Raw genomic sequence first — 27,906 nt, forward strand, 5'->3', positions numbered from 1 at the left:
ACCCAGCGCAGAAGAACTGGCCTGGTGGGCTGAGTTTCAGCAGAGTTCACTGGTTCCCTGGAATACCCTGCAAACTAATTTAATGGACAGGGGCGTGTGGTCCAAAGAACCCCTGCCAAAGCCCCACTCTAAGGCCCTCCTTGACCACTTTGCCACTCATTTTCACACGCTCCCATCGCCGGAAACTAGCCGTTCGTCCATCACCGTCCGCCACCATTGATGCCTACATGGTGACCCCGTCACAAACCGAACCAGCTCCCAGGCCCCACTTGCGGATCTTTCGCCCCGGGACTTTTGGCGTCTGTTGACCAAAACGCGTAACCAATTTTGGCCAACGCCTGCAACGTTCGATGTGTTGCAGGTTGCTGCTGTCGCTGTATCGCAGTATCGCTGTTTTGCTGTTCTGCTGTGCTGCTGTCTCCCTGTTTGGCTGCTGCAGTGACCAGAGGCCATTCTCCCTGTTGCAGTTAGTGCCGCACTTCATCATTACTCGGTCGTTATCGCTTTTTTGAATTTAAATAATGGTCGCTGGGCAGGGACGTGGAGCCGGCTGCCACCGTGCCAAACTGATTTGAAATGTGCCCGACACTTACAGCGAATCGCAACCATGTCGATGGTAGGCCCTCGCTGCCATCGCCGCTCCGCCTGATTGTTAATGAGATGATGTTGTGGCCCAGAGACCCGCGAGTTCAACTCGGGCCTCGGCAGCCCCATGGAGGGGCAATGCAAGCCTAACCGCACTCGAAACGCTCTGGGGGTTTTTGTCACACATACGACCCGTGTGTCGTAGCGACCATATGCATAATTTGCACCACCGCGGCCCCTTTTCGCGGCCCACTGCCCGGATTCCCCCTCCCCGGGTGACTGCCATCAAAATGATCATTAAAGCACGCGAAAATGTTGTAGGCGAAATATGTTTTCGGTTTGCCTTTGAAATGTCATTTTCGGTTGCCGCCGGTTTCCAGTTTGTATTTATGTGGCGCAAAGGGAGTGGGGCGAACCGAGGCGAATGGTCGGTAAATGTCCATATTGTTGCGGTGAGTTTCGATATTCAGTCATTTCATGCGTCAATTTTGCAAAAGTTTCGGAGCGAAAGCCGCAAAATAATGATGTTGAATAGCTTCATTTTGATACATATAGGCAGCATCCTGCCGAAATGCATGGTCTAATCACAGTTCAGACAGCCTCGGAATCCCGCCCCACTACCAAAATGAAGCAGTATCCCCCGACTGTTCGAAAGGCTGCAGTGTTTTTCCTCCTCAACTGCCAACTGCTGCATCAGCAGAGCACGAAATTCGGCAGTGGGAACCGACCAGTTCAAGATGCCAAACACGCTTTTTCCCATTCCTCTCTCCGATTTTTGTGTGGACACTCAAAGCTGTTAGTGGAGTGCTCGTTGACTGGACATGGAAAAAACAAAAAGGGAGTGAATGGAAAAATGGGAGGCGAGGAATTCGCTGACTTCCAATCAGTTCGTCGGGCGGCACATAAAGCGGCCCGCAACGAAAAGTGGCGATGTGGAAAACGCCAAATGTCCATCATCTGCAACGGCAATAAAACTGGCCAAAGGCAGGACCAGGCCAAGGCTACGCTGAGCAATGCAGCGCATATAAAATATTTGCCGCAGAGCAGCCGACAAAGGGCGGGATGTGGTGGCAGATGGGACAAAGATGAGTGCCGAAAACGGCGAAAATTATGCTGAGTGAAAAATTGCCTCCCATTTGGCCAAAAGGGGATGGTCAGGTCGGGTTTTTCAGGCAGCAGATAGAACACGCGTGCGAGGTGCAGATTATTGTTGCATACTTTCTGCGGCTGTGGTTGCTCCCTTTGCGAAGTGAGCTTCAGCCCAGCATACTTTTTGCCTGCCTGTGGCTCACAAACATCCTAGTCCTTTCTCGTCCTCTTCCACACTTGGGCCGCATATCAAAATCTCATAAAATGAAGCATACACCCAGGCACAAACGATTCGTCCCTCCGTTCTTCCTTTTTTCAGTCTTTTCTGCCATCCTTCCTTCCCTTTGTTAATTGTGCAACGATTCTTTGATATTTGCTTTGCTGCGCTTGCAGTTTGACTCTTTCGATTCCATTCTGCTCCTTTTTTATGGCCACTGCTCTGGCGCTGGTGTTGTGCCTCGACTGGCCCAACCACCACCCACTCATGTGCCATTCTTTGCATGTAATTGTTTGAGGATTTCGAGCGGATTTATTGTTGCTCTCTGACTGTGTTGTTTTAGCCCTTGAAACATTTGTGTGCTCGGATCATTTGATGGGAATTTGATTTGTCAGTTGTTTAATTTATGACTGCGTGGATTTGTCGAACCGATTCGGGAGCTTGGGAATTCGCCCTTTCAATCCCGTCCCACTTAATCAATAGTTCGCAACTCTACCATTTCTTCAACTGGCAGTTTGCCCAGGACCAGAACTCGTGGCTGGTTAGTTTTATGCCTTGGCCAAATAAACTGTTAAAAATGCTGAGAACGCGCGATGTGAACCAGCCAAAGAGGAAGTGGAAATGGATGTGCAAGTGAAAAAAGTGCAACAACTGACGCCAGAAACAATAAATGCCGCTGAGCACTACAACACAGCCACTACCACTACAACAGGGGGAAAAGGGACCGGGCTGAGGAAAATACAAAATAGCAGAAGTGCCAAATGGCCAGCGGAAAATGGAGAAAAAGTCGCAAGTAGCCTGGCAAAACAAGAGGGACGAACCACTCGAAGGAGCGAGGGGAATCAATGTTTATGCAGGGCGAGAAAGCGCTGGAGGACGAAAGTCCTTTTCCCCGGAACGGTTCGCGCAGCACATATGGCAGCAGCACAGATACAGCACTCGAAAATCGACGAAAATCCTTTTGCATGTTGTTTTGCAAGTGGGCAACCCTCAGCAACTCCTCCTCGTCCTGTTGGAGTTCCATTCTCCCCCAGCCTCCATTTTGCTGATGCCGCATCCTACGCTGCTGTGGGTCTTGACTCTGTTCGCTTTTATTTCGGTTGTATCTGTAGATATTTTTGCAACACTTCATAAACCATAAAGGCAACACCAGACGGCAAATTTAATTTCAAGATCATAATTTTTGGGTTAGCGTTTTCTTCCCTTAAAGGAGAACAGCTGTGGATTGGTTGACGAGGGTGAGGTTTGTACTATTTCAAAGCAAAATATCCGTAGCTGGAAGACAACTTTAAACAACAGTAAGTTTTATTAGGCCCAGTCCTCTAACACAACAATACCTGTTTGATCCAGGCTGGAATGCACTTCATGATCCTGATCATTACCAAATTCGTAGTTAGTAGCTTCATTCAGCGTAACCATCAAGATAAGCTCTATTTTGTGGTGCAATTTAGGGACTCATCGACTGTTGCAGGATGAAGCGCCTGTCCAATCTAAATTTAAGCAGTGGGTCAACTGAAACACTACTAAGCAATTAGCTTAAATAAGCATCCGTTTCGATCGTAAGAATTATAACGAATATCATGATATATCAAAGGCCCTCTGAACCTGCGAGCAGCTCATTAGAATGACTTTCCTTGGAAATAAGCAGAAACATAGACTCGATTTGGTGAAAAATTCTGCTCAAATAAACTAAATGGCTGGGCCGAGGCCAATACCCAGTCCGAAATGTTTTATTAACAGTCGATTCTGGGTGAGAGCTGCCGCAGACGAGTTTACCGCCAGTTGCAGCAGTCAGGTGGAATTTAATTAAGGCTAATCAAGGCGCAGCTTTCGGCCGGAAGCAGGAATGCGCTCCATTCAACGCCACTTCCGGCTGCCCTCCCCCGCGCTCCTCCCCTTCGCCGCTTGGACAAACGGATGCGCGAGTGACACGAGTGGCGAGCAAACATTTCATTAGAGCGACTTTGGAGCGCTCTTCTTTCTTTTCTTTTCTTGTCACTGAGCGGCTGCTAATGAGAATTTTTGGCCCGGCTTGCGAATCCTTTCAAGGCGGCCACTGCGGAAATGGCGTGAAAATTAATTAAATTTAGCAAAAGCAACAGCAACAAAAAGGAAGTCGAGAAGGTGAGCAAAGCAGAGCCACATCTGGAATTGGCGAACAAATGCTCGCCTAATGATAGCTGATTTTGTTTGGCGGTGATTTTCGTTGCATGAATAACAGATGTCGGCGTTCGCTGGAAATGGGGAAAAAGCAGGGTCGCCAGGCTGTCTATCCGCCTGACTTCGGGTGGTTCTGACGGTGCGGATGTCTCCCAGTCAAATATTAAAAAATATATAAATCATAAACAGATGACGCCGCTTTGCATTCAATTTTTTGGCGTTTTTGTGTCGGTGTTGTAGCTATTGCTACTTTGCGCATTATTTATTCATAATTTCTTTTTATTGTGTTTTATTGTCAGGGCCTCTCCTTCCGGCTCTCCATCGCGCTAGATCCGTTGGTTCGTCACACGCACAACGAGGCGTATACGTCACGTGCAGGAGTCGAGACGAGTCGGCGTCGTCATCGTGTTTTTTACGCCTGCCTAGCTCAGCGCAATCAGTTGACACTTCCTTTAGCATGTCGTCATTTATCTCACAATGGTCTGGTGTTCTCTCTGGTCGGGTCTGGCCCTCTGCTTATTTTGCAAATTTGTATTTCTTGTACAACTGTCACTGCGACGGTCGAGGAGGGGGGAGCGACGGGACGACGACTGGGACTGACAGTAAAAAGTAACATCCATGTCTCGTTTGGCTTTGGCTTTGGCTTCTGCTGCTCCCTTCTCCGACGGTTCTCCGCTCTGCCAGTCTGTCCATCTCCATTCACAGTCATCACACATGATTCTTCCGTCTCCCTCCCCAGGCACCCCGGATCCTTCCTGGCTGGCCCACCAAAGCAGTTGTCATCAAAGTGAGAGGCATCTTGGGGCAGGAGCTGAGGTGGACTTCGTCAGCTGTGCAATCATTGTCATTATCAAATGCGTCATGATTTCTTTCCGTGACGTCAGTCAGTCAGTCATTTACTGCACAGACTGTGATGACATCTGCATGGTCGACCCAGTATGTGCTGAAAAGGAGCTTGGTGTGCTGGGATGGATAGTTCTCCCGCGCCAGAAAAGTTTCTACAAATTGGCGTCTTAGCCGCTCTTATGAGCTGCCCCACTCCGGAAATCGGATCTGTAGCTAATGCAAAACAAGTGGCAAGTTCCCATTGAATGCGAGCCGTAAAGACAGTGGAACCAGCCAAGGGCTGCGAATCGCACCACACTTCAGGATTAATTTTTCATCGTTCTTCGCGGGGCGGGGACCTCCTTTGGGGGGCGGGGTTGCATAAGGGAGAGCATTTCACGGTAGTTAATCCATATGTCGCAGGCGACATCGCAGCCCTGGGAATGAATTATGTGCGACATGTACGAAAAATTACGCGCAGAAATTGCAATGATGAAAAATGAAATTTATTGTGCGCTGCTGGGCGGAGGATTTAAGCTTCTCGTGGCAGCAGGCTGGGATCTGCACCCCTTTTAACACGCTTTTTAAATTTATAATGACGCAGGTCGCACGGGATGCAGGAGGCGGCCTCAGGAAGCGGGGCTCCGGATGCAGGATGCGGGATACAGGAGTCGGCATTCAGTTCTGTTGAGTTGAGCAGCCTAATTTTCAGGGGCTTGGGCAAAAGTTTGTGCGCATTTCAGCGTAGAAAATGCAATAAATTAAGCAAAATACTTGAGTCACCTTGAGCCCTGAGTCCCTGATCCTTGAGCCCGGCAAGCGGCTGCCGAATGGATGAGTGAAGGGGCGTGGAGGGTTGATGCTCGAGTCGTCCTTTGGGCGACAACACGGCTGCCGTTGTCGAAAGTTTATTTCTGCCCTTTTCAGTTCCCTCTTTTTGTTTGACTGAGCGCGTGATTAAATGTAAAATTGGATTTTTATTATTTGTTTGCAAAATACCCCTCGCTATTGTCCCCGTCCCCTGCCAACGCCTTTTTGCAAGTTTTCGAATTGCGTGGCAAGTTGTGGAGTGGCAAGGGTACGGATAAGGAGGACAGCCTGTTCTAGTGCGCATATTTGGCGCATTTCCTCTAAGGGTTCGGCCAAGCCCTTATAATGCGATTTCGTAACCTTCCAGCTCCTGCGTCAGCTGTTCAGCATGCTGCTGGCATATATAATGAGTGCACTTGACCGGGAAGGGGTCGGTGGTATATTAATTTTCGGAATAGATCATAAAATAGCTGAAATAACCATGCGCAGGTGTGCCGGGGCTGAAGATGTGCTGGGAATCGAAATGAAATCCAGTAGGCGAGTGCAGGGCCGACTTGTGGTTTACGCCTGATAACATCCACTCACTCGGCCATTGTGTGCCCATCGACTGTATAAACATTTGGGGCAATAACTAAAAACCCACGCTAATTGACACTAATTGCAAATACCCTCCCCCCGTCCCCCACCAAAGGGCAGACGATTATCATCGGGATGCAGGCATCAAATGAATGGATACCGAAATCATTTGGTGCTAGTAATTGCAACAAAATCGACAGTGGCGAAGTCAATATGGGCACTATTTCACCATCAGTAATCGAAGCGCCAGTTCAAATCCAAATGCGACTGGCACCGCAGCTGAAAAACTAGACTTTTAACGATCGATTGCTGCTGTGTGCAGCCCCAAAATTATGATTCAGAATCCGCTGATTGGCAATTGGTTGGTAGGGCCTAACAAAACATTTGGAAGCAGTAATTTGGCGTCAACAGTTCGGCAAGTCAAATATGATTATCTTTTTTGACGGGTGCACTGGATGCATAATTCGGGCCATCCCTTGATGTCGAATTTAGTCCCTCTGCGGATCAAATTCCCCAACCAACTGACAAAGAATAAGGCCTTCATATCTAAGTGGCGCCTAGTAATCAACAATTTTATCCCAGATGACTGGCGAAACAACAAAAGCGTAATAAAATTTTGCCATTTAAAGCCCATTTGACACATTTTAAAATCAAATTTTATGGCCAACAAACGCTCACCAATAAAGCGAAGTCATCTCAAGCTGCAAGTTAGGGCTGTGGTTTCTCTGGCCTGATAATGGGCAAACAATTTCCGAAATTTGCACTGGGGGAGCGATGAAGGCAATCACAGCTCTGTCAGCCAGCCAACAGCCCGAATCGGCCCACACATGCTCGACTGCCGTTGTCGCTGTCGAATGTACTTAAATCCAATCGACAATTTTAAATTAAAATGCCAAAAAGTACAACACACACGACCGCAATAACGAAACGAGCTGGCTTTGGAGCAGCCGGGCCAGCTGCAGATGGCGATGCACCGCAGATGCAAAATAACCATAAAGCGCATCCTCAGCAACTACGGATAGGCACATCAAATACTGGTTCCTTGCGAATATTATATGATATTACCAGAAGGAATCAGGAGAACTGAGTGGTAGGTAGCCAGCGCTAATCAAGAGCGAGGACGAAACACTGTTTTCTGCCAGTGTATAATGAAATGCAACGCTGCGTATTGCACACGCAGCACATCTGGGAGTGTGTTTATCTACGAGTGTGCGTGTTCGTCCCTGGCAGGAATAGAAATTGCAATGTCAGCAATTGGCAGCAGCAAAATCTAAATAAACATTGTCACAAAATGCAACGAACCCCTCCAGTCGGCATCAGAGTCAGCATCAGTTGGAGCGGCGGTGCAAAAAGGGTTGTCCCGACCGTTGGGTTGTCAATAAAATTGCCAACAGCTACAAGACTGGAGGGGACTGTCCTGGGTGCACGGGTGTGTGTGTGGGTTGTGTGTGTCCTGCCAATAGGTAACTAGTTAGACGGCAGAACGCAAATGCAGTTTTGCATTTGTGCCATGTACGCGATGCGGATACATGGAGAGATGGCGAGATGGCGAGATGGCGAGCGATACACTTAGAGAGGCAGCGCCAGATACAGATACAAGTACAGACGCAGATACGGATACGGATACTGATACATCCTGTTGCTCCTGGCCCTGGCACTTGGGACTTTTGTCATTTGCTTTATAAATAAATGCATTTTCATTTGATCGGAGGAGGGTGGACGGGGAAATTGTTCCTCAGTTTGCTTGATTTGTCAGCTTGACGCCCTTGGTCCACCACTTGCCACCCTTTTCCAATCGAGTCGTTACCTCAGCTCTCTCCGTATTTGAATTTTTATTTGCTTTGCCTCGACCGTTTCTTACTGCCCCGCCTTCCTGCTCGGCTTAGTCTTTAATGCTCCCCGATTCCATTGTCATCTAGGACATTAGTTCGATTCATTTGATTCCGAAACAACCCATTCCATTCACTGCACCGGAGTTCTCACGACGAGTGTCTGCAAATATCTGCAGGACATAATTTTAATAAACTTACATGGCATCAGCTGGCTGGCTGCTGGGGGGAACCGGAAATGAAATGGTCAGTAAGGGGGGTCCTTGCATGACCAGCAGGTTGATTAGAAAAGTTCTGTTATTACAACAGTTTTTCAATTGTTATAGTGCTGTACGGGAATTGGCTGCGGATGGGGATTGGGGGTGATGGCCCAAAGCGGTGGGTTGTTGAAACGAAACAATCAGTGAGGAGTGGCCGGGGGGAAATGGGATTACGAGATGACAACTGTAAGTTTGAATAATACGGCAGATGGAGGGCTTTGAAATAACTCATTTCTAATCACTTGGATCCGCACGGCAGCCTCTTCATGTGCAAATTGCAGCGCAACTGTCGTTCTGAAGGCACAACTTTTGCGACTGCCATTCGAGTTTTCCGCTTGGAGGACCGCCACTTAAAGAAGCGAGTACCGAGTGCAATTTACCAGCTTGTTAATATTACTTTTTCCACTCGCTGCGTTGTGGCGTGCAATCATTTCCACTATTAAAATAAAGAGCGAAAACAAAACAAAATCGAGGCCATGACAAAGCAGGTAGGGCCGCGCGGGGAGGGGGTTGTGTTTGGGACCAAGGGGTTAAATTTGTCACCCCACCGCCGTTAACACGTGTTCGTTGTCGTTGCGACAAACCAGCAGCAATCACAACAGCAACATCGGCAACAACACCAACACAAAAGGCATTAAAAGTCACCTTTGGTGGAGGGACATTTCCCGTTTTCGTCCTCGTCCTCGTTCCCGTCCCCGCACCGCCGTCGTTGTCCTTTTCCAATTGTCATTCGCTTTTGTTTTATGTGACTGCAGTTACCCACTCACTCTGCGACTGTTATTGTTGTTGTCAAACTAATTGTACGCAACAAAGAGCAGGGAATGAACATTTTTGTGTGTAAAACATTTGAAAAATTCTTGCAAGGGGCAATTGCACTTGGTGTGTGTTTTTTGTCGCATTCAGGAAGGATTGCTAGGATATGGAAATGAATTCAAAATGAGCCGGCAGTGCTGTGGATGGGCTAGTTGTTGCTGTGGATGTTCTGCACGCTCGGCAAATTAAGCCACATAAATAAAAATATATTTTTTATTGTTCGCAAGCTATCTCCTTTTCTCTCTCTCAGATTGCAGTCTATTCGCACCGTTTGCCAGCAGCTCTACAAAATTTAAATTAGAATTTACAGGGGCGCGAGGGGTCGAGCTAGCAAATGAAACGCTATAAATTATCGCATCCTTTTCGGTGGTTGGTCCTGTACCCGGATCTACTTCTATTTCTGTTCCTGCCTTCCCTTGGCAGGTAAATTTAAATGCGATTTGTTACGGTTTCGGCTTTTGTCGAATTTCGTTGAAAGTCGCGTGTCCTTGCGGGGCTTGGGAATTCGTTCATTTGTTAATTTATTCCCTGCGATACGGAAATATTGCGACAGGTTTTCTTAATTCGAATCTTATGGGTGCTGGCATTAGAGCATGTTACAGTTTTAATTGGAAACCGAGACAACTTGCGGCTAAAGGGGTTGTCAGCTTGTTAGCTGGGATTATCCATTTCCTATAATTTGTTCCAGAATGTGAGAACAAGCTTTTCATTTTGTAAAAACTCGAAGTGCGCGCCCTTAGAAATATACGAAGAATAATAGAATATAAAAAAAGTGGTTAGTAGATACCCAAAAATCCAGTAATTGTAGAGCTAACCTCTGGATCACTAGCTTTGAGTCATTCAAGTAAAGAAATTGTGTACAGCCGACTGAAATAATTATGAAAGAACACTGATGGCTAGCGACGAAAAAATAATCTTGGATTACCTTCTTGGTACAGTACAGGACACGGGGTATACAAATATCAAATAAGTTAACAAGTTATCGGAATCGGACCCTTCAAGTTTACCAATTTGTATCATATAATAATTTTTACACGTTTAGCTTAAATTCGTAAAAAAACGACACAAATCAAGATATCATCAACAAAATATACAGAGAGAATGGTAATACGTGCTTAGAGTTATTCACATTAATCCTTTAAATAAGTCTTTGGCTCAAACGCGCCGTAAGACAAAGTGTTTTAAATTTAAATTTTTGTAAGCGACTAAATATTTATTTTTATGCAAATATTTAATACCTATGGCAACTATATGATATAGTAGTATAAAACAAAGCCCGTAATACTTTAACTTTTTAAAATAACCAAATCTCAGGGTATACCAGTATTTGTTAAACACAACAAAATTTGTATAGAACCGGACAGTCAGGAATGACAGGATGATCGAGTTTCCTAGTGAATATATAAAGTTTATAGGGTCGCAGAAATCTCCTTCACTGCGTTGCAAACTTTTTACTGAAATTATAATACTCTCTGCAAGGGAATAAAGACTTAAATTAAGTTTTCGAAATATAAAAAGATTTAATCATTTCCCCTTTTTTGCCGACTTTCACTCACCAATTAGTTTATTTATCTTCAAAAAAATTTGTTTGAAAACATAAAAATTTACTTTTTTCCATTTTTTTTTAATCGGAAGGCAATTTTTTAACTATGAAAATATGCAACTTTAAATTTTTTCGTTTTCCCAACCCTTAAAAATAGATGTTTCGAAAAAATAAAAAGTTAAAAGTAATATTTAAAAAAATCGTTTTTTTAATTAACATCCCAATTTGTAAAAATTAAGATTTTTCTGAATGATGTCGGCGAAATTTTTTTTTTCACTCCGAAAAATTCAGAAAATTCTTTATTTGATTTGAAACTAATGATGGGAAATAAAAATTAATTGGTGGGGACTTTTGCCCGATGAAACGATGAAGTTTTTCAAATTTTAGTCGACTCAAAAATTACAGCAGTCAAAAAGACGTAATTTGGGTAAAATTTGTTTTCCTGATTAAAATTAATTTTGGCAAATTCTTTAAAGACATTCGACTTTATGTCGTCACATCCAAAATGTCAACAGAAGACAAAAAGACGTAAGTTTTTGAGTAGTAAAATTAGTTTTTTTTTCCTGATCGTGAAAAATATAATTCTCTGGTCCAAGTCACCCCTTCAGAGATATAAGATATATAAGTCGGACATCTGATTTTATTTTCTACGATCAAATAAATTTGTTTCAACAGTAAAGTTTAGGGTTTCACGTCACTTACTAATTGAACCAACCAATAGCTCCATAGAACTTTTGTTAGTGTCAATCCAATCTGCCAAATTTAAAATTAAAGACTAAAAAAGCCTTACCGGACGTTTTACCATAATTTTATTTTCATTTACAAATATAAGTAATATTTATTGCTTTTTTTTTTTTATAATTTATAGTACTATAAATTCTATAGTTCTAGGTTAATGACCACTTACTCAATAAGTATTTTTGGCAATGATGGACACTTACCTGGAAAAGAGAATAATCAAATATTTAGTGAGGTTAACATTGAAAAGAAAAAAGTTTAATTTTGAGTCGTGTCAATGAAACATTGTTATTAAATTAACTTTTATTTTAAAACTTATCAAAAATGCAAAGTGATAGTTTCACAAAACAAAAAACTTTAATACAATTTTATGCAACTTTCAATTTAAAGAAAATGGTAAATAAAATTAATGATAAAATGCAGTAAAAGTCAAATGCAAAGATTATACTTGTTTGACAAATAATATTATAGAACATGATAGGAGAACAAACAAAAAATTAGAGAAACTGAATATTGTTTGACTGATGTACAATTTGATTGTACTTTCATGGATTTTGTTGCATTTCATGTTAAAATGGTATTAATGAGTCCTATTAATAATATTCTTGATATAAGACTAAACTAGTGGAGACCTCTAAAGACCACAACAGCCAAAAAGTGGTAGGCCCAATTTAAGGCGATTCGATTTGCTTGTCTTGGCCTTAAAAAATAAGGTTTTAACTTTCAGAGAAAATGATAATTTCTCCGTTGGCCAACATCTTTTGGTTGAGAACCTAAAAACACATCAAAACCTTTCCCAGTTTCTCTTTTGCCAAGCAAAAATGCTAATTAAAGTCAGAACGCAATGTTGCGGAAAAATGTTTACGTCCCTGAAGGAGGGTAAGGGTGAAATACACAAATGGAAACTTAAAGGTCTTTTCGGGCCACTGGCCTCCCACCTAGTTTGTTGTTGGGTGCAATGTTTTTGTTCTCGGCATCAAAATTTAAAGCAGAGTGTCACCCGAAAAAATTATACTCGATTTAATTTTCCAGTTCAGTTCTTGTCTGCTTTCGGAATGGCCGTTTCCCGGACCAGTCATTCCCTTGTACATCTCCCTTTACTCGAGCGTCTATCTCTTCCCCGGGCTCGGTATTCGGTGTCAAGTCGGACTGGCCCGGACTCGGGGCTCTACGGGCTTTGGGTTTTGAGTTTGGGTTCCGGTTTCAGAGTTGACGTTATGCATTGAAATTAATTAAATCACAGCAAGCGCAGCACTGCTCGCCTCCCGCCGCCTCCAATTGTGCGGCGATAGTGTGCTTTCTCTGGGCCGCGACTGTTATCACGGCTCTCAACCGAACACCAAGGAAGAAGGGAAAAGCGGCGCTAAGCCCTTTAATTAGTGGATGGAATACGGAGCAGAACAGCCGAAGTCCAGTAATTTGCAATCGTTGACTTATGGGCCCTGGAATGCCAGTTTAAAGAGCTCTGCTCTGCAATTTAGTTGCACTGCTTAAACTAGAAACCCACAACCAGCTAACTTGCCCTGGAACTCCCTAGGCCGGCTGGAAGTGCACACAAATTTGTGACATGAAAATCATTTAAAATGCAGAAAATATATTGAAAATTCAGTCAGGCACTTTGGAGTCTACACTAAACAAACTAAACAATGTTCTGCCCTGTCAAAAGGGGTTCGGAGTCGGGGGAGAGGGAACAAGTGGTCGTATCTATAGAAATTATGCAGGCAAATTTATTATAGCACAGAATTTAAATGAGTTGAAATCGTTGGCATTGTTTTATTTACACAAAATGGGCACTTTGTTGTTGTCGTTCTCGTTGTTGTTGCAATAATGAAAGTTACTCAATCGGAATATTTCAACTTATGTGCTTAACAATCTCGTAATAGACACACACCCGCTCCCAGGGACAATGAAAAGTGAGCATTTGACAATGCAGCACTCGTCCCCGTCCATCGATTGCAGTCCTGTAGCTGTGTACCCATGGGAATCGCCAATTTATTTGTCACTCTCACTCGACCCTGGGGCATTCCCTCTGTCCCATTCTGTCCCATGTAATGCTCTGTCTCCCAGTCTATCAGTCTCCCAGTCCATTAGTCCAGAGTTGGCATCCTTTGTTGACTTCATTCAGTTTTGCGGTACATTTGATTTGTATTTCGCTCTGCTTCCCTCGCTTTGTTTCTTCATTGGCATTTTGTGCTTCCCTGATTTCCCCAGCAGACATCGAGAGCCAAAATCGAATCCCGTCGCCCCTTTCTTTCCCCCTTCGAATTGTCATCATTATAATGTCGTTGGTATGTGTGAAGGACGTGCGAAGGGGGTAATGAGGAGCAAAGAAACCGGGTTAAGCATTTCGTCAATTGGTCAGTGTTGGTGGGGGAATGGTCAGGATGAGGCTGGGGTGCGCTGACTGCAGATGACTGGGGAAATCAGAGGATGCTAATGCGGGAAAGGGTAAGCGGACTGGGCGAGAGAAATCAGTTATCTGCTCATCTCTGAGACTGCACACTCCAGCCTTAACTTCCACACAAGTCGCACGCAAAGACAATCGAAAGTGTCGCCCGAGAACTCTATTAAAAATCTTTTAGAGCTCTTAAGTATGAAGAAGATGATGAAGAGGAGCCAGCAGAAAGGCGAGTGAAGAGGTGGCAGTCGGAAGACAGACAATGCCCCTTACTGGGGACCTCCAGCAGGGGCTCCAGGGGCAGCAGCCGGGGAAACAACAGGGAACACTGCTGTGGATGAAGATATTTATTTTAGGGATAAAAGGAATTCAGTAGGGCTTAAAAGTGCGGATGAGTGCCACTTCACGAGCAGCGCAAGGAGCAAGCAGCGAAGGAGCGACTAAGGAGACAGGCAAGACGAACAGGACTCACACGAGCGACAATGACGAGGACCAAGATGGCACAATGGGTCCGGGGAGCGAGGGGAACACACGGGGAGAGGGCGTGCGAAAAGTGCTCAAGAAAACACCGAAGAGTTGAAAATGACGTTAAAGTAAACAAGATGAAAATTAAAAGCACCGAGGACAACAGGGAGAAAAGCCGGAAAACAAAAGCGGGCTGCAAGGGCGGTGCAGAGAGGCTGAAGCTCGCGGCCTGGTGTCGGGATTTGATTTAAAAATGGAGTGGCATTTAAATAAAAATCTTGTTGCATATTTACGGGCGCACAACCAATGACCAGTGGAAGCAGCAGAGGGGAGGGGGGTGGGGAAAGGAAGGAGGGCGAAAGGGAAACGGCCGAAAGCAATTTGAGTGCAGCTTAATTGTCACTACCAACAGTTGGGCGGCACTGTCGGCTTTTGAGCCCTTTCTTCCATTTTTCAGTGCCCGTTTTGCTCGGCTTTTGTGTGCCCTCTTTGAATAATTTAAAACTGCCAAAAAGTATGCAAATGCTTTCCCGTTTCTCTCGCTGCAGTTGACCCCGCTCTACAAAGTCCATCAGGCTGAGTTGAAATCCAGGTCCCGGCACATAGTCCAATGAAAGGCCCTCCGATGTCCTCAGCATTCACTATTTATGCTCTCAAAAGAGGTTAGTTTCGATCAAAATGATGAGCTTATCAGGGAGAGAGAGATTTCTAAAAGACGGTTCTTTGGGCGAAACCCCCTTTTACTTAAACGAATTCACTGTTTCGGCCAGCAATCTGGACATGGAATCAACCCACGTCCAGATCTGCCCTCTTAAGCTAAAATTCCATATCAGCGTTTTCCAGTAATGCCCTACATGCAACATGCCAAACTTATTATTATAATTTCTGCTCTTTTTCAGGCGCTTCTGAGGTCGAGCGAACCTCAATCATACACGAAAAACGAAGCCCCGTTCCACGGACCATTCGCCATGACATATTTGAATGCAAATTTATGCAAAACGTGTCAATGTGCTAACAACAAAAATAAACAAGTGGCGTACTAACGTGTGACTAAAGCTGAAAAAGTGCAAGAACATCATCGCAGTATAATCCAAATCCACATCAGGGGCTGACTGACTGACTGACTGACTGACTGACTGGCTGAATGACTGACGTACGTGGCAAGTCAACAAGGGCGAAGCTATTTGGCAGTGGGTCCTTGGCTCTTCCTCCGCTCGTGCCTGATTGACGTGACCACCGCTCGCTGCGCTCTCTAATCCGTTAATAGAAACATTAACGAGGCATTTTCGGAAAATTATTTCGGGCACGCGATACTGGTAGCCTTTCCATCCCAGCTCATCCAGTTCAGCTCGGCTCGGGCCGACTCGGGGAAGTCAAGTCAGGCCGCTCTTCAGGCCGTCAGTCAAGTTCAAAGTGCAGTCTCTGGTAGCTCCCGCCCTCGTACAGTGCCTGCTGCAAGTTTGCCACGGCTCAGGTCGGATAATGGGAAGCCGGCTCGCTTCGCTTTAATTTCCCGTCGATCGTTAACCCTTCGTGTGCGCGTGGGAGGGGGGTGGTGGTCCTGGCAAGGGTCTTGATTTCGAGCTTGGGGTGGACGCCTGCTACTTCACAACTGTGGCAATCAGTGCACGTCATGGACTGGTGGTTGCTTCCAGTTCAAGCAGCCCGAAATAATTGCATTGTAATGTGCAAAGTGTCTGCCACCCAGCAGCCTTCTTCCACACCCCCCTCCCCCACCCTTTGACCTGCAGTGTTTGCATGTCGAGCTGTTGTAATTTTTGCACGTTCATCTATGCCAGAGTGTTGTGTTTGCTGGATGTGCGCACACTTGCTAGCAGCCACTGTGTCCAAGGGGAGTGTGTGTCTATGAGGCGGTAATTTCCAATCTCACTTTGCAATCGTTTTACAACATTTTGCTTTTATTTTATGCCAAAAGCGCTGCTAGCAAGTTTTGATGGTCCCCTCCCGGTTCTTTTATGGCTCTTCCCGCTTTCCTCTCCCCGTTCGCATTTTATTGCAGTTTACTATTTATGTGTCTGCTGCAATTATAACGGAAACTAGTTGAGTGCCACAGTGGGACCATTCGCCCTCTAACTCTCGGAGAAGTGTCTGCTCGAGGGCATGACTCCATCCACTGTGCAGGTCTGGTCTGACCGTCGACTCAACCACGGGAATGCAACTTACTGCTAATTAGTTTTAGATCGATGACCACCGACGGCGGAATTTTTACAGTCACGTTCGTGGCCAAGGCCGAGAAGAAAAGCCCTCAAACTAGACAGAAGAGTTCTTAGGGGTTTCTCCGATTCCAATCGAGGAAAGACAGCCTGTTATGGGTAAGCATTGAAAAAGTCAGTCATTGAATAAACTGTTTCAGGGTCTGCGATGGAAACATTAAAACTATATAAAAATAATTTTATGTGCATCTCTAGTACCAAAAACGGGGTACTAGATGTTACGCAGAAAGTTGAGATCTTATTTTAAGACATTTTGTAATAGTTCTATTTGCAAGTTGGTACTTTGTGAAGTTAACCTTATTTAATATAATAAACGTTTACATTTATATGACAATATTACTTTAAATGTAGCTAAGGACTTGCATTAAATTTGAAATACATTTGTGAGATGAATGAATGAAAACATCGCAGACTGCTGACGAATAACCAATTTCAGGATCTCAGCATTCTTTGAGCCTCTTTTATGGTCGTGTCGTGGCATTTGGGCCTTGCCTTTTGTTCGCTGCGCCGCACCACTAAAATGTAATAAAATAAAGTGTCGGGATTTTCGGTTTCCGCTTGGATTCCCTGATTGCAGGAGGAGACAGGTATCCGTGTCCCCCTGCACGGAAAGGGCGGCGCGGAGCCCGCAGGCCCGTCAATGGTGTGAAGTATGCAAAAAGGAAACCAAAGCAGAGCTAGCAAAAATCGATTGAACAAAAAATGTTGCCAGAATCAGGATTGCTTTGCGTGTGGTTCCGAAAAGGACGTGGACTGGGAGGACCAACTGCAGGGGCTTGCAATCCCATCTGGTGCGAACCCCTGTATACAGTATCTGCTCGTCCATTCCCCTGAGCGAGTCCTGCTCACTTGTGTTTTATAGATTTGCTTTTATTGTGCGGTATTTATTGCGGTGTTCGCCGGCAGACTTTTTCTGCGCGCATTTCTTGCTGCCCGAAATCGCGGCAAACTTCAAGCCGAGAGGTGGGCCATGGGCCATGGGACGTGGATGGCGATGGCTGTTTGCTGGTGGTGAATTATTTTTGGGCCAAGGGTCTGGGCCATAAGCCGCTTAAATTGGTTGGCCTTTTTCTGGCCCAGTTTTTATACCCTTGCAGAGGGTATTATAATTTCAGTCAAAGTTTGCAACGCAGTGAAGGAGACATTTCCGACCCTATAAGTATATATATTCTTGATCAGCATACGGAGAGTCGATCTAGCCATGTCCGTCTGTCCGTCCGTCTGTCCGTCTGTCCGTCTGTCCGTCCGTCTGTCCGTCTGTCCGTCCGTCCGTCCGTCCGTTTCTACGCAAACTAGTCCTCGTTTTAAGCTATCTGCTTGAAACTTTCCCAAAGTTGTCTTTCTATTGCAGGTAGTATATAAGTCGGAACGAGCGGGTCGGGCGACTATCTCTTATAGCTGCCTTATAACTGAACGATCGTTGGTGTTTTTAAAGTTAGGAAGTTGGGATTTTCTATGAGTTTTATTTTTTTATTAATCCGACCTACCGAATTTCATAGGGATCGGACGACTATATCCTATAGCCGCCACATAACTGATTGATCGGAAATGCCATAACATTGGTGTTTGTAAAGTTATCGTTGGGATTTTTATGGGTTTTATTTTTGAATCAATCCGACCTACCAATTTCCAACGATCGGCCGACTATATCCTATAGCTGCCATATAACTGAACGATTGGAAATGCCATAACTTTGGTGTTTTTAAAGTTAGGAAGTTAGGACTTTTATGAGTATTAAGAATACACCATATGAATAATTTTGAAGAATATAATTTACAGAATATTCTGCAAGGGTATATCAACTTCGGCTCCGTCCGAAGTTAGCTTTCCTTTCTTGTTCTGTTTCGTTTTCGTTTTTGTGCCGAGTTTTGGATTTCGTCGGCTGTAAAAATTTGGCCGCTCTGGTTATAAAAATTGTTAATTAAGTTAAGTTTGAAATGTTGTTTTACGGCTCTGTTGCGCCCCTTTTTATGGGTGTGGTTTGTTCTGTAATGAAGGCAATGAAACGGGTGTGCGGTTTAATTTAATTCTCGGTCGATTTTTCCTATCACCCATGCCACTGTGCCAATCAAAGTGGGGCTATTTATTGATCGTCTTTCGTTTGACTGGGTGGTAACGAAAGTTAACCGAATAGAGGCCTCCTCCTTCTCCCGCACACCTCGCATAAAGACGATCTCCACGCAGTTTTGGCAACATCATTAGGGACTCCCCCGCCCGCAGTTCGCGCTTTGAGCACTTGCTGTGTGTGTTTACCTCAGCTCGCTGCGTTTTTGTTTGCTTGTTTATCCCGCCCATCGCCGGCGCAAATGCTGCAAATGGCGCATTGTGTTGCTTATCTGGCAGGGAAAGCAAGGAACGCACCGCGGAAAAGTGCTTACATTTGCGCAAATGCAGCACAACAAACACAAGCAAACAAGGACAAACACTGCTGGCTGAGGAAGACGTTGGCTCAGTTATTTAAATAAATCGTTGCATACTTTGTGGCCCGCCTTGTGTGGGTGATGGGCGGTGATGGTAGGGGATGGGAGGGGATGGGGTTGGGTGGGTTGAAAGTGGCGTGGAGTGGATTCAGAGTGAAACTTTAAATCTCATTTGAATTATTATGGCGGAAAAAACCGCTCGACAGTTGCGATGTTCGCTCTTTGTCTGCATTCTGTTGCATACTTTATGGCGTTTTAAGTGCTGCGACGATTTCGCAAATGCTGCAGAATGTGTAGTTGTTGCCACCGCCTGTCGCTTGCTGCCTGTCGAGCGTAATGCGCCCAGTTAAATGAAACTATGCAACACTCGCATTACTTTCCGCTCCTGACCCAATTTCGCGCGGCAGAGAACGAACGCGTAATTAAACAAACGACTGACAGCAGGCCAAAGGCCGATCATAACGGATATGAGATGCATCAAGCTCCCGTTTCACCGGCTGAGCGGTAAACCGAGCAGCGAAACACGCTAATTTTCACCCGGGAGTGCTGGTCGGAATTTCAAGGAGCGCATTGAAACCGAACCCCCGGGACCGGGGCACTGCGGATGGTCAATCAAAATAAAATGCCTGTGAAATTAAAAAAAGGGAAATATTTCTAGTGGCTAGAGAGCGAAAGTGACGGCTTTCTAGAGCTTCTCTCTGTAATATCAGCGCTTCGTAGTCACTTGACTTCCATGCAATTTTCCCTATCATTTTATGGAGTGTGGCTTGCCATAAATTATAAAAATCCGGTTGACTTCCATTGATTTCCACACGCCATTAGCTGCTCGTGCTTTTTCGTGCTGTTTCGGTGCGAACCTCAAAGCGGTCTCGGGCAACTAACCGACTACTTTAAGCTGCCAGCAACCGCAGCCACCGCTATCTCCACCCCCCCGGTGGAACGCAAGTCAGGATGCCACTTGATCATTAACAGTGAACCACGGTGGGCGGAGAGCAAAGGATGCTCAACACAGGAGCTGCACTATTTAAGAGCTTCGAGCAACTGCAAACGTAAATCAAATGCCACATTTTGCAGTGGCAGCTTCGCGGCTCCACTACTCCCTCCAATGCTTATTATACCCTTGCAGAGGGTATTATAATTTTGGTCAAAAGTGTGCAACGCAGTGAAGGAGACATCTCCGACCCTATAAAGTATATATATTCTTGATCAGGATCACCTCCTGAGTTGATATAGCCATGTCCGTCTGTCCGTCTGTCCGTCTGTCCGTCTGTCCGTCTGTCTGTTTCTACGCAAACTAGTCTCTCGTTTTAAAGCTATCGGATTGAAACTTTGCCAACCCTTCTTTCCTTTGCACGCAGTATATAAGTCGGAACGGCCGGGATCGGCCGACTATATCCTATAGCTGCCATATAACTGATTGATCGGAAATGCCATAACTTTCGTGTTTGTAAGTTAGGAAGTTGGGATTTTCTATGGGTTTTATATTTGGCCAATCAATCCAACCTACCAATTCCATAAGGATCGGCCGACTATATCCTATAGCTGCCATATAACTGATTGATCGGAAATGCCATAACTTTGGTGTTTGTAAAGTTAGAAAGTTGGGATTTTCTATGGGTTTTATATTTGGCCAATCAATCCGACCCACCAAATTTCTAAGGATCGGCCGACTATATCCTATAGCTGCCATATAACTGAATGATCGGAAATGCCATAACTTTGGTGTTTGTTAAGTTAGGAAGTTGGGATTTTTATGGATTTTATTTTTGGCCAATCAATCCGACCTACCAAATTTCTAGGATCGGCCGACTATATCCTATAGCTGCCATATAACTGATTGATCGGAAATGCCATAACTTTGGTGTTTGTAAGTTAGGAAGTTGGGATTTTCTATGGATTTTATTTTGGCCAATCAATCCGACCTATCAAATTTCATAAGGATCGGCCGACTATATCCTATAGCTGCCATATAACTGAACGATTGGAAATGCCATAACTTTGTTGTTGTTAAAGTTGGAAGTTCGATTTTATGAGTATTAAGAATGCATCATATGAATAATTTTGGAGAATATAATTTACGGTATTCTGCGGGTATATCAACTTCTGCCCAGTTGCTTTCTTCTTGTTTTATTTGTAATTTTAACAACTCGAAACCTGGTCGGGTCGCCCACTCGGAAAGTCAGTATACACCGAAAAAATATTGATCAATTTTAAATTCGGTGTAAGTTTGGGTTCTTAGACACATGGAGAGCGAGAGAAGTCGAAAATAGGTGCGAGAGAGAAGAACATTTTTGAAATTCGAAATTCTGGAAGTCTAAATCTTTGGGCTTACTTTCATTAAAAATAATCACAGCGAAAGCTAAGAATGACCACCTAGGGTAAGTTCTAAGTTCGATTTAATTTTATATTTATTTCTTTTTCCTAGAACCGAATCTGAATTTTTAAATCAAAAAGTTTCCGCGTGCGATTAAGAATTTAATAAAGTAATTCCTAGATAATTATCTAATATATTTTCCTAAGTAGATGAGAATGCGTGCTGCGTTTTTCTGCCACTGCCGCGTGTCACGCCCACATCACTAGGATCGAACACGGGGACATGTCGGTGCAGTACAGCTGGCAACTCTTGGCTAGGAGGAGCAGGGAACTGCAGGAGTTGCCTGCCAACTGTTGGCTGATGCTGCTGCACAACCTCACACAATTTTGATTTATTATTTTGATTCCCGTTACTTTACTACCTGCCAGGATGCAGTCGGGAACTGCCTCTACGCTTCCTTCCAGCCACATCATTGTATCCAGAGCACGGTCGTCGTCGAAGCTTTCCTTTATTTTTATTCACACGGTTTCTGGTTTTATTGCTCCAATTACTTCATGTACTACTCGTTCTTCGGCCTTCCCTCTCTCTTACATAGTCAGTGGGTGCCACTCGAGAAGGTTTAATATTTTTCTCTTCTGCTTTCTTTTTACGGTTTTAATTTATAGTTTTTGCAGACCATTCGAAGTTTTCTGCTGGGAATAGGAGTACTAGGCAAAACGGATAGGAAATTCGTTCCAAGATTTCTATTTTAGAAAATCATTGATCAGATCAGCGCATATATGGGAACACATTTTGTAAGGACAAGATAACAGCGTTAAGTCCATAGAAGAATTGGTCTTTCCTCTCACACTCATGTACCCATCCAACCAGTAAGCAACAACTTGATACCAATTAAGCACTCACAATCATATGCTGAAAGGCCGGAGCTCTCCATTCCACGACTTCCCCTCTTGCAACACTCGTTCGCAAAGCTATTTTGCGCTGGGTTTTTCGCGACCCTCTCGACACCTGTTTCTGTTATTGCTCCTCCCGCCGAGATGCTGTATGCAAAACGCTTAACTGCACATAAAATATACAAAACTAACTTAGTGTGCGCATATCGCAGGGCATAACTCATGGGCACCCGGCTCTCCTACCTTGTGTCCCCGCGAACCACTCCGCGTGTGCCACTTGCCATTTGTAACTGGCTGCACAAAAACAAAACTAGTGACAATAAAAGAGCGAAGCGGAGTCCCGGCACACAACCAATTCCTAACGAGCTTCGCCGGAGCTGTTTGCCAGAGATTGTTCTGAAACGGTGTGGGGAGGAACGGCAGGAGCTGAACATTGGCTTTTCGTTGGGGTCACCAAAGGGCAGGGCTTGAAAGCACGGGACTGAGGAGAGATCTTTAACTCGAATGAAGATTGAATAATTCCCGTCTTACCGAGATCCGGCTCGGATTTGATCTCTACCATCCTCGGCGTGGACACAGCTTAGACATTCTAAGCATTACCATATCAAAGATATGTATTTTTAAATCCCCACTCGCATCGCACTCCGCTAATGGCAACTGCTGAGTGGATGCAACAAAGCGAGTGCACTCTGCGGGGCGCTTAGTGGGGCAAAGGGCCTCGGCTGGGGTAGGTGCAGCTGCGGCGGGTTATGTATAAATTCATAAAGAGAGCCCCAGCCACGGGAACGCGAACAGCGTCGAGGACGGCGACTGCGGCAACATGTTGTAATTGCGTATTTTATAGATATGCGAGGTCCTTTCGAGAGAAGGAAAGGAGTGGGCGGCTGTTGTATCTGCCATTCGCGCTGTTTGCTTTTGTTTGGTGCGGAAATGGCAGCCGGTGTGCAGCGAAATATGGCAGTAAGAGCAACAACATCACGCATACGCCATGTTGCGCCATTTGAAGTTGTTGGCGTATACGTAATTTTTATTTTACAAGCAAACAAAAACGGAAAAAAGGAAAACAGAAAACATTCAGCGCTGAAAAATGCATTCAGAGCCACGGCAATAACAAAAATGGCACACAGAGCACAGAGAAATTTTAATTGCTCAAAAAGCGTGGGCAAGGGAAAAACACATATGCATGTGGGCTGGTGCAAAGCGGGGTCCGCCAAACTAGATTTGGGTCCGTTATGGGGAACGTTCCTTTTTATGACTTTTAATTCAATCAAAGTTAAATGAAACTGCAAAAGGAAAGCATCAATTATAATATCCTTTATGCTGTTTGTTTTCGCAGATTTAGGTTTGGAGTAAGATTGCAATCTAACATGTACTTGTCATTCTTAAAATTCATAAAAACAGTGACTTTTTTTGATCTGTAATCGTATAAGGCATAAATACTTTTAGCCTAATGCTTTTGCTATTAGTGTTCATTCCATCAGCGCCTTTTCGGCATGACCCTGCTCGGGCGCCCTACAAGCTATTTTTTGGCCCATACAGCTTACATTTTCACATTATGTTTTTTCAGCACCGACTATTTGTGTGCTGGTAAAAGTGAAAGGCTGTTCAAAAGAAATAAAAAGAAACTCACAAAAAGTCGTACGCAAATGCGCACTTTGCTCGCCATGCCCTTTCTATATCCTGTGTGCGTATGGCTCGTCGTGTGTGTGCATTATCAACCATGTGTGAAAATCAGGACATGCGCGTGGGAGGAAAGGCTTTGTTTGGGCTACGTTAGAAACTAATGATGATAATACAGACTCGGCGGAGGGAAACTGGGCGTTTTGCCTTACCTTTTTTAAATGTGATATTCATCACCGGGGAATTCTATGGCTGCCATTCAATGTGCAGCGGCATTTGACTGTGAATGTTTGGATAAGCATTTTAAATTTGTTTGCTATCGAATTTTGCTTAGGCGGATACGATACACTTACTCGGCGTACACATAGTTGACTTTCAAAGTAATTTCATTTAGATATAAACTTTAACAATGCATAATTTGATTATTTCACTGTTCATAGTTATTGCGACGGCTTCACGACAATCAGTTACTTTGGAGGACGGGTCGAACGACCGCTCCTGTCCTTTTATCCAGTGTGCTCGTCTAGAGCTACTCTGCGGAGGTGTTTATACTGCCGATCTGTTTTTTAAGTACAAGGACGGGCTGACCTCCATCAATGCGCCTTACAGAGTATTTTACCAAATCCAGGATGGGTTATATTTCCTGATGGTGTGCTTCAACGACTCTCCACTGCAAAGGTGCAACAGTACGATCCTGCTGAACGATGATCTCAAATTCTTCTGCGGAGACGTTAAAATTCCTTTGGGATTGCCCGGTTCCCAGATATTCTGCCACAAGAACATAATGAACTATGTGAATGACTTGCTGTGCGAGTGCACGAAGCCGAGGCTTCCACGTTTTTTGATTTGGCAATGGGAGGGAGAGGCTGCGATCCATTACGCTTCCAAGTCAGAGGAGCTGCCGACGGAACTGGTGTCTTCTGCGGGACGGTCATCTGGTGGTGCACTGCTGCCCTGCCTGGTGGGTGCCTTGCTTCAAAAGTGATATTTCAGTCATCTGTCATTCGAAATATTTTTCGACTTCACGTCTGTGTAAAATGCGATTCTGCTCCATGTTCGTGCTCCTGTACATAGTGCGAAAGCTGGAAAAGGCTCAGGGAGGATGCGATCTCACAGGAAGGCTGGGGACGGAAAGATCTCCAACTCGACTGCCACAGACGTCGTTATCGCAGGGACGCCTGAATAAAGAGCTTTTCCGCTGCCTGCTCAAAATTTTTCTCAAGTGATTTTTGTTATGTTCTCCTGTTAATCAATAAAATTTAAGAAGAATTTCGCACTGCGTATACGATTTAGGTCCCAGACCGCTTTAACACCACAGAGTTAATGACATAGCTTAAAGCCTTTGTCGAACCACTCCCACCAAGCCTTGAGTTTTGTGGGACCACCACAGGCCAATATGGCGGCAGTCCAAATAAGCACATAAATTACGCCAACGCCAATGACAATGACGACAATGAAATGTGATGCTCCCCATTCCCGGTACCTTCCCGGCTGTTGTGTGCGTGAAAATGGCAGTAAGCTAAGCCTGTGTGTGCGGCTGTCCATGCCTGCATTTGGCTGCCATTGTCGGGATGTCTAAAATTTCATGCCACAACAGCAGCGACAACCAGTTGGCCAACTACAATGGACTCTGCTGAGCTGCTAGTTGGAGAGCCCGCCCATTTTGTTTATCCGAGTAAAATAAGCAGCTTCGAGATAATGCATGCCATCACAGGGCAAACGAGCCCGCAGATGAGCAGAGCGGTGGAAGTGGATTAGGTGACGGCATCAGGAGCCACAGTTCAAGCCAAGCTGGAGGTCCCAGGTGGTTGACCCCAACGTTAATCGACAGATAACTATTCAGAACCATTTTATTGACATAGTAAAATACCAAAATATCGCGATATCAGAAAGGGGATCATGGGCACAAGAAAGGGGAAAAACGCTGGGCATTTCACGCGAAGTCCCGCCTGATTGTTATTCTTGATATTTTCCTTCATGTAAGCAATGGCCACCGATATGGGCGGCGAGTCATCCGGGCTCGGCGTCCTGGCACACGAATCATACAGGTGTGTGGTATAGTGGAACGGGAAGTTGATGCAGTGCAGCTGGGCGGCGTCCGTGTTCGGCTCGATGAAGTTGCGCCCGTCGCAGTAGAACTTGCCGTCGCTCATAACCACTGTGAAGCAACTGAAGAGCGGCGAGTCGTAGAAGGAGATGAGCAGGTAGGATGGGTCGTTGGTGTCGGGCCGCCTCCAGATGGCGTACGGCGTCCCGATGGCCGGGATGCGGTCCTTGTGTTGCAGCCGGATCTCTTCCACGTACTTGCTGTGGCAGACGTACTGCAGCATGTAGCCCTCGATGAAGGTGCAGTTCGGCTCATCGCATACGGCCGGAGCGGGTGCGAGGATGACCAGGAGCAGCAGGACGAGCACTGGCCGGAGCAGCGGCAGCGGGAGCGGGCAGTGAGGTTGGACCTTGAGCGTTGGCGACGGCAAGGGCGAGGGCGAGGACGAGGACGAGGGCGAAGGCGATCTCGGACGCCTCCAGACCGGCCGGGGATGCTGACGAGGATTATTCAGACTTCGTGCGCTGGAGAGGCGCACTGGCATTGCTTATAGACAAATGATTCTTTGATCATTTTCGAAAAATTTGATGGGAATTTCCAGGAGAATAAAAACGGCAGAGTATCTGGCTTGACAGGAGTTTCTCTCGTACCCCCCGGCCCTTGCGTTTCGTACCTACCTTACCATCGACTTCCCCTCAGGGGCAGGAGTCCCGGGATCCACGGACGAGCTCGGTCGGCCCGGGAGGGGATTTCCCGGTCTGGAATAAGTCTCGCGTAGTGGATGGCGACGCTGGTGATCTGCGCCTTGGGCGTCAGGCCACAGTGCGTCATCAGCTCCCGTACGTATGAGAACGAGAAGTCGAAGCAGTGGATGACCTCGGGTCGGATGTGGATGCCGGGCTCTTCGGAGTCCGAGCAGTGGAGGCAGTTGAGACTCAGGCTGACGTTGGTGCAGGGGGATATGGGGGACTCGTAAAAGGAGACCAGGAGCTGAAGACTAGGCTCTTGCCTCCACCAGAGCCAGTAGGGCGCGTCGGCCTTGACCCAAATGTCTCGGTAGTTCAGCCTCAGCTCGGAGCTGTAATGGGACTCGCAGGCCAGCGTGAATGGAAGATCGTTTTCAAGCAGAAAGTCGCAGGAGTCGAAGGAGCCTTGGGAGGAGGGTAGGAGGTACGCGAGTAGCAGTAGCCGCAGATTCCAAGTCATGGCTATCTGAGTGGGGCCTAAGCCGGGTTTGGTAAGTATACTGACTGGTAAGGCATGGCTACCATGCGCTTTTATTTACAGCTGAATAGGGTAATTTATATTTTTAATTATATTTTTGTTTTTCAATTAGTCCGAAAAAGATATCGCGTTTTCTGGTACAAAATCAATGAATGATCATCACATACACGACAAGCAGCAGGGCTCCCAACGGACTGAATGTACTCGCATCACTAATTGAGGTCACAGGGCCTTTATAAGAGAGGGAGCCGTAGTGTAGAATCGGCTTCTTGGCAACGTCATTTCCATCATTTGCCAAGCTATAGCCAAGGCAATGCCTTTTGAGCTCATACGGATATCGCAGACCTAAGGTGAAGCAGTGAACGGTAGATGGTACGATGAATACAGAGACGTCGGTGTCGTTCCCAAAGTTCGCTAGAAAGAAGTAACCCTCCCAACCTTTCACTGGTCCTTGCAGCGAGATGCTCTCGTAGTCCGCCAACTGCTTGCTGTAGAACGAGATCAGGAGGATAGGGTCCTCGCCGTCCTTCTCCTCGCCCTCCCACGCGCTGAAGAAAGTGTCTGGGGGTGCTCGATTGTCGCGAAACAGGGCATACATATCCTTCGGGACCTTGCCCTTGCACACGAACTTCAGCGGCACATTGTCGGCGAAGGTGCAATTTCCTGTGCTGTGTATAGCAAGAACTTGGAGAAAAGGCCCCAGTGAAAGTATCAGAAGTCTTACAAAAGTCGAGTGTACGCGCATATTAATAAATTGTAATTTAAATTTGTAATTTAAAAACAGCTGACGGTATCAACAAGGCTATGGGATCAGATTGGAAAATCATTAAAATCGCTTCAAGTTTT

The 27,906-nt window shown here is 45.5% G+C and overlaps 4 protein-coding genes across 5 annotated transcripts; 1 reads left to right on the plus strand and 3 right to left on the minus strand.

The window, feature by feature from the left end:
• Positions 1-24,184: 24,184 nt before the first annotated feature.
• Positions 24,185-25,056, plus strand: LOC108054058. The gene has a single exon (XM_017136808.2). The coding sequence runs from the start codon at positions 24,199-24,201 to the stop codon at positions 24,772-24,774; it is 576 nt and encodes a 191-aa protein (XP_016992297.2). The 5' UTR covers positions 24,185-24,198; the 3' UTR covers positions 24,775-25,056.
• A 565-nt stretch (positions 25,057-25,621) lies between these two features.
• On the minus strand, positions 25,622-26,473 carry LOC108054055. Its single transcript, XM_017136804.2, has one exon. The coding sequence runs from the start codon at positions 26,378-26,380 to the stop codon at positions 25,640-25,642; it is 741 nt and encodes a 246-aa protein (XP_016992293.1). The 5' UTR covers positions 26,381-26,473; the 3' UTR covers positions 25,622-25,639.
• Positions 26,474-26,510: 37 nt separating this feature from the next.
• LOC108054057 lies at positions 26,511-27,067 on the minus strand. Its single transcript, XM_017136807.2, has one exon. The coding sequence runs from the start codon at positions 27,040-27,042 to the stop codon at positions 26,515-26,517; it is 528 nt and encodes a 175-aa protein (XP_016992296.2). The 5' UTR covers positions 27,043-27,067; the 3' UTR covers positions 26,511-26,514.
• Positions 27,068-27,186: 119 nt separating this feature from the next.
• Positions 27,187-27,858, minus strand: LOC108054056. 2 transcript variants are annotated; one of them, XM_017136806.1, is made up of 2 exons: positions 27,785-27,858; positions 27,187-27,728 (listed from the first exon to the last, which is right to left on the minus strand). In XM_017136806.1, the coding sequence occupies exon 2, from the start codon at positions 27,656-27,658 to the stop codon at positions 27,206-27,208; it is 453 nt and encodes a 150-aa protein (XP_016992295.1). In that variant the 5' UTR covers positions 27,659-27,728; positions 27,785-27,858; the 3' UTR covers positions 27,187-27,205. The 2 variants fall into 2 exon arrangements, with proteins under 2 accessions (XP_016992295.1, XP_016992294.1); XM_017136805.1 differs by having other exon boundaries at positions 27,187-27,405; positions 27,499-27,858.
• Positions 27,859-27,906: the final 48 nt, after the last annotated feature.

Source organism: Drosophila rhopaloa, unplaced genomic scaffold (assembly GCF_018152115.1).
Source record: "Drosophila rhopaloa isolate 14029-0021.01 unplaced genomic scaffold, ASM1815211v1 contig_171, whole genome shotgun sequence".
Taxonomy (NCBI): Eukaryota; Metazoa; Arthropoda; class Insecta; order Diptera; family Drosophilidae; genus Drosophila; species Drosophila rhopaloa.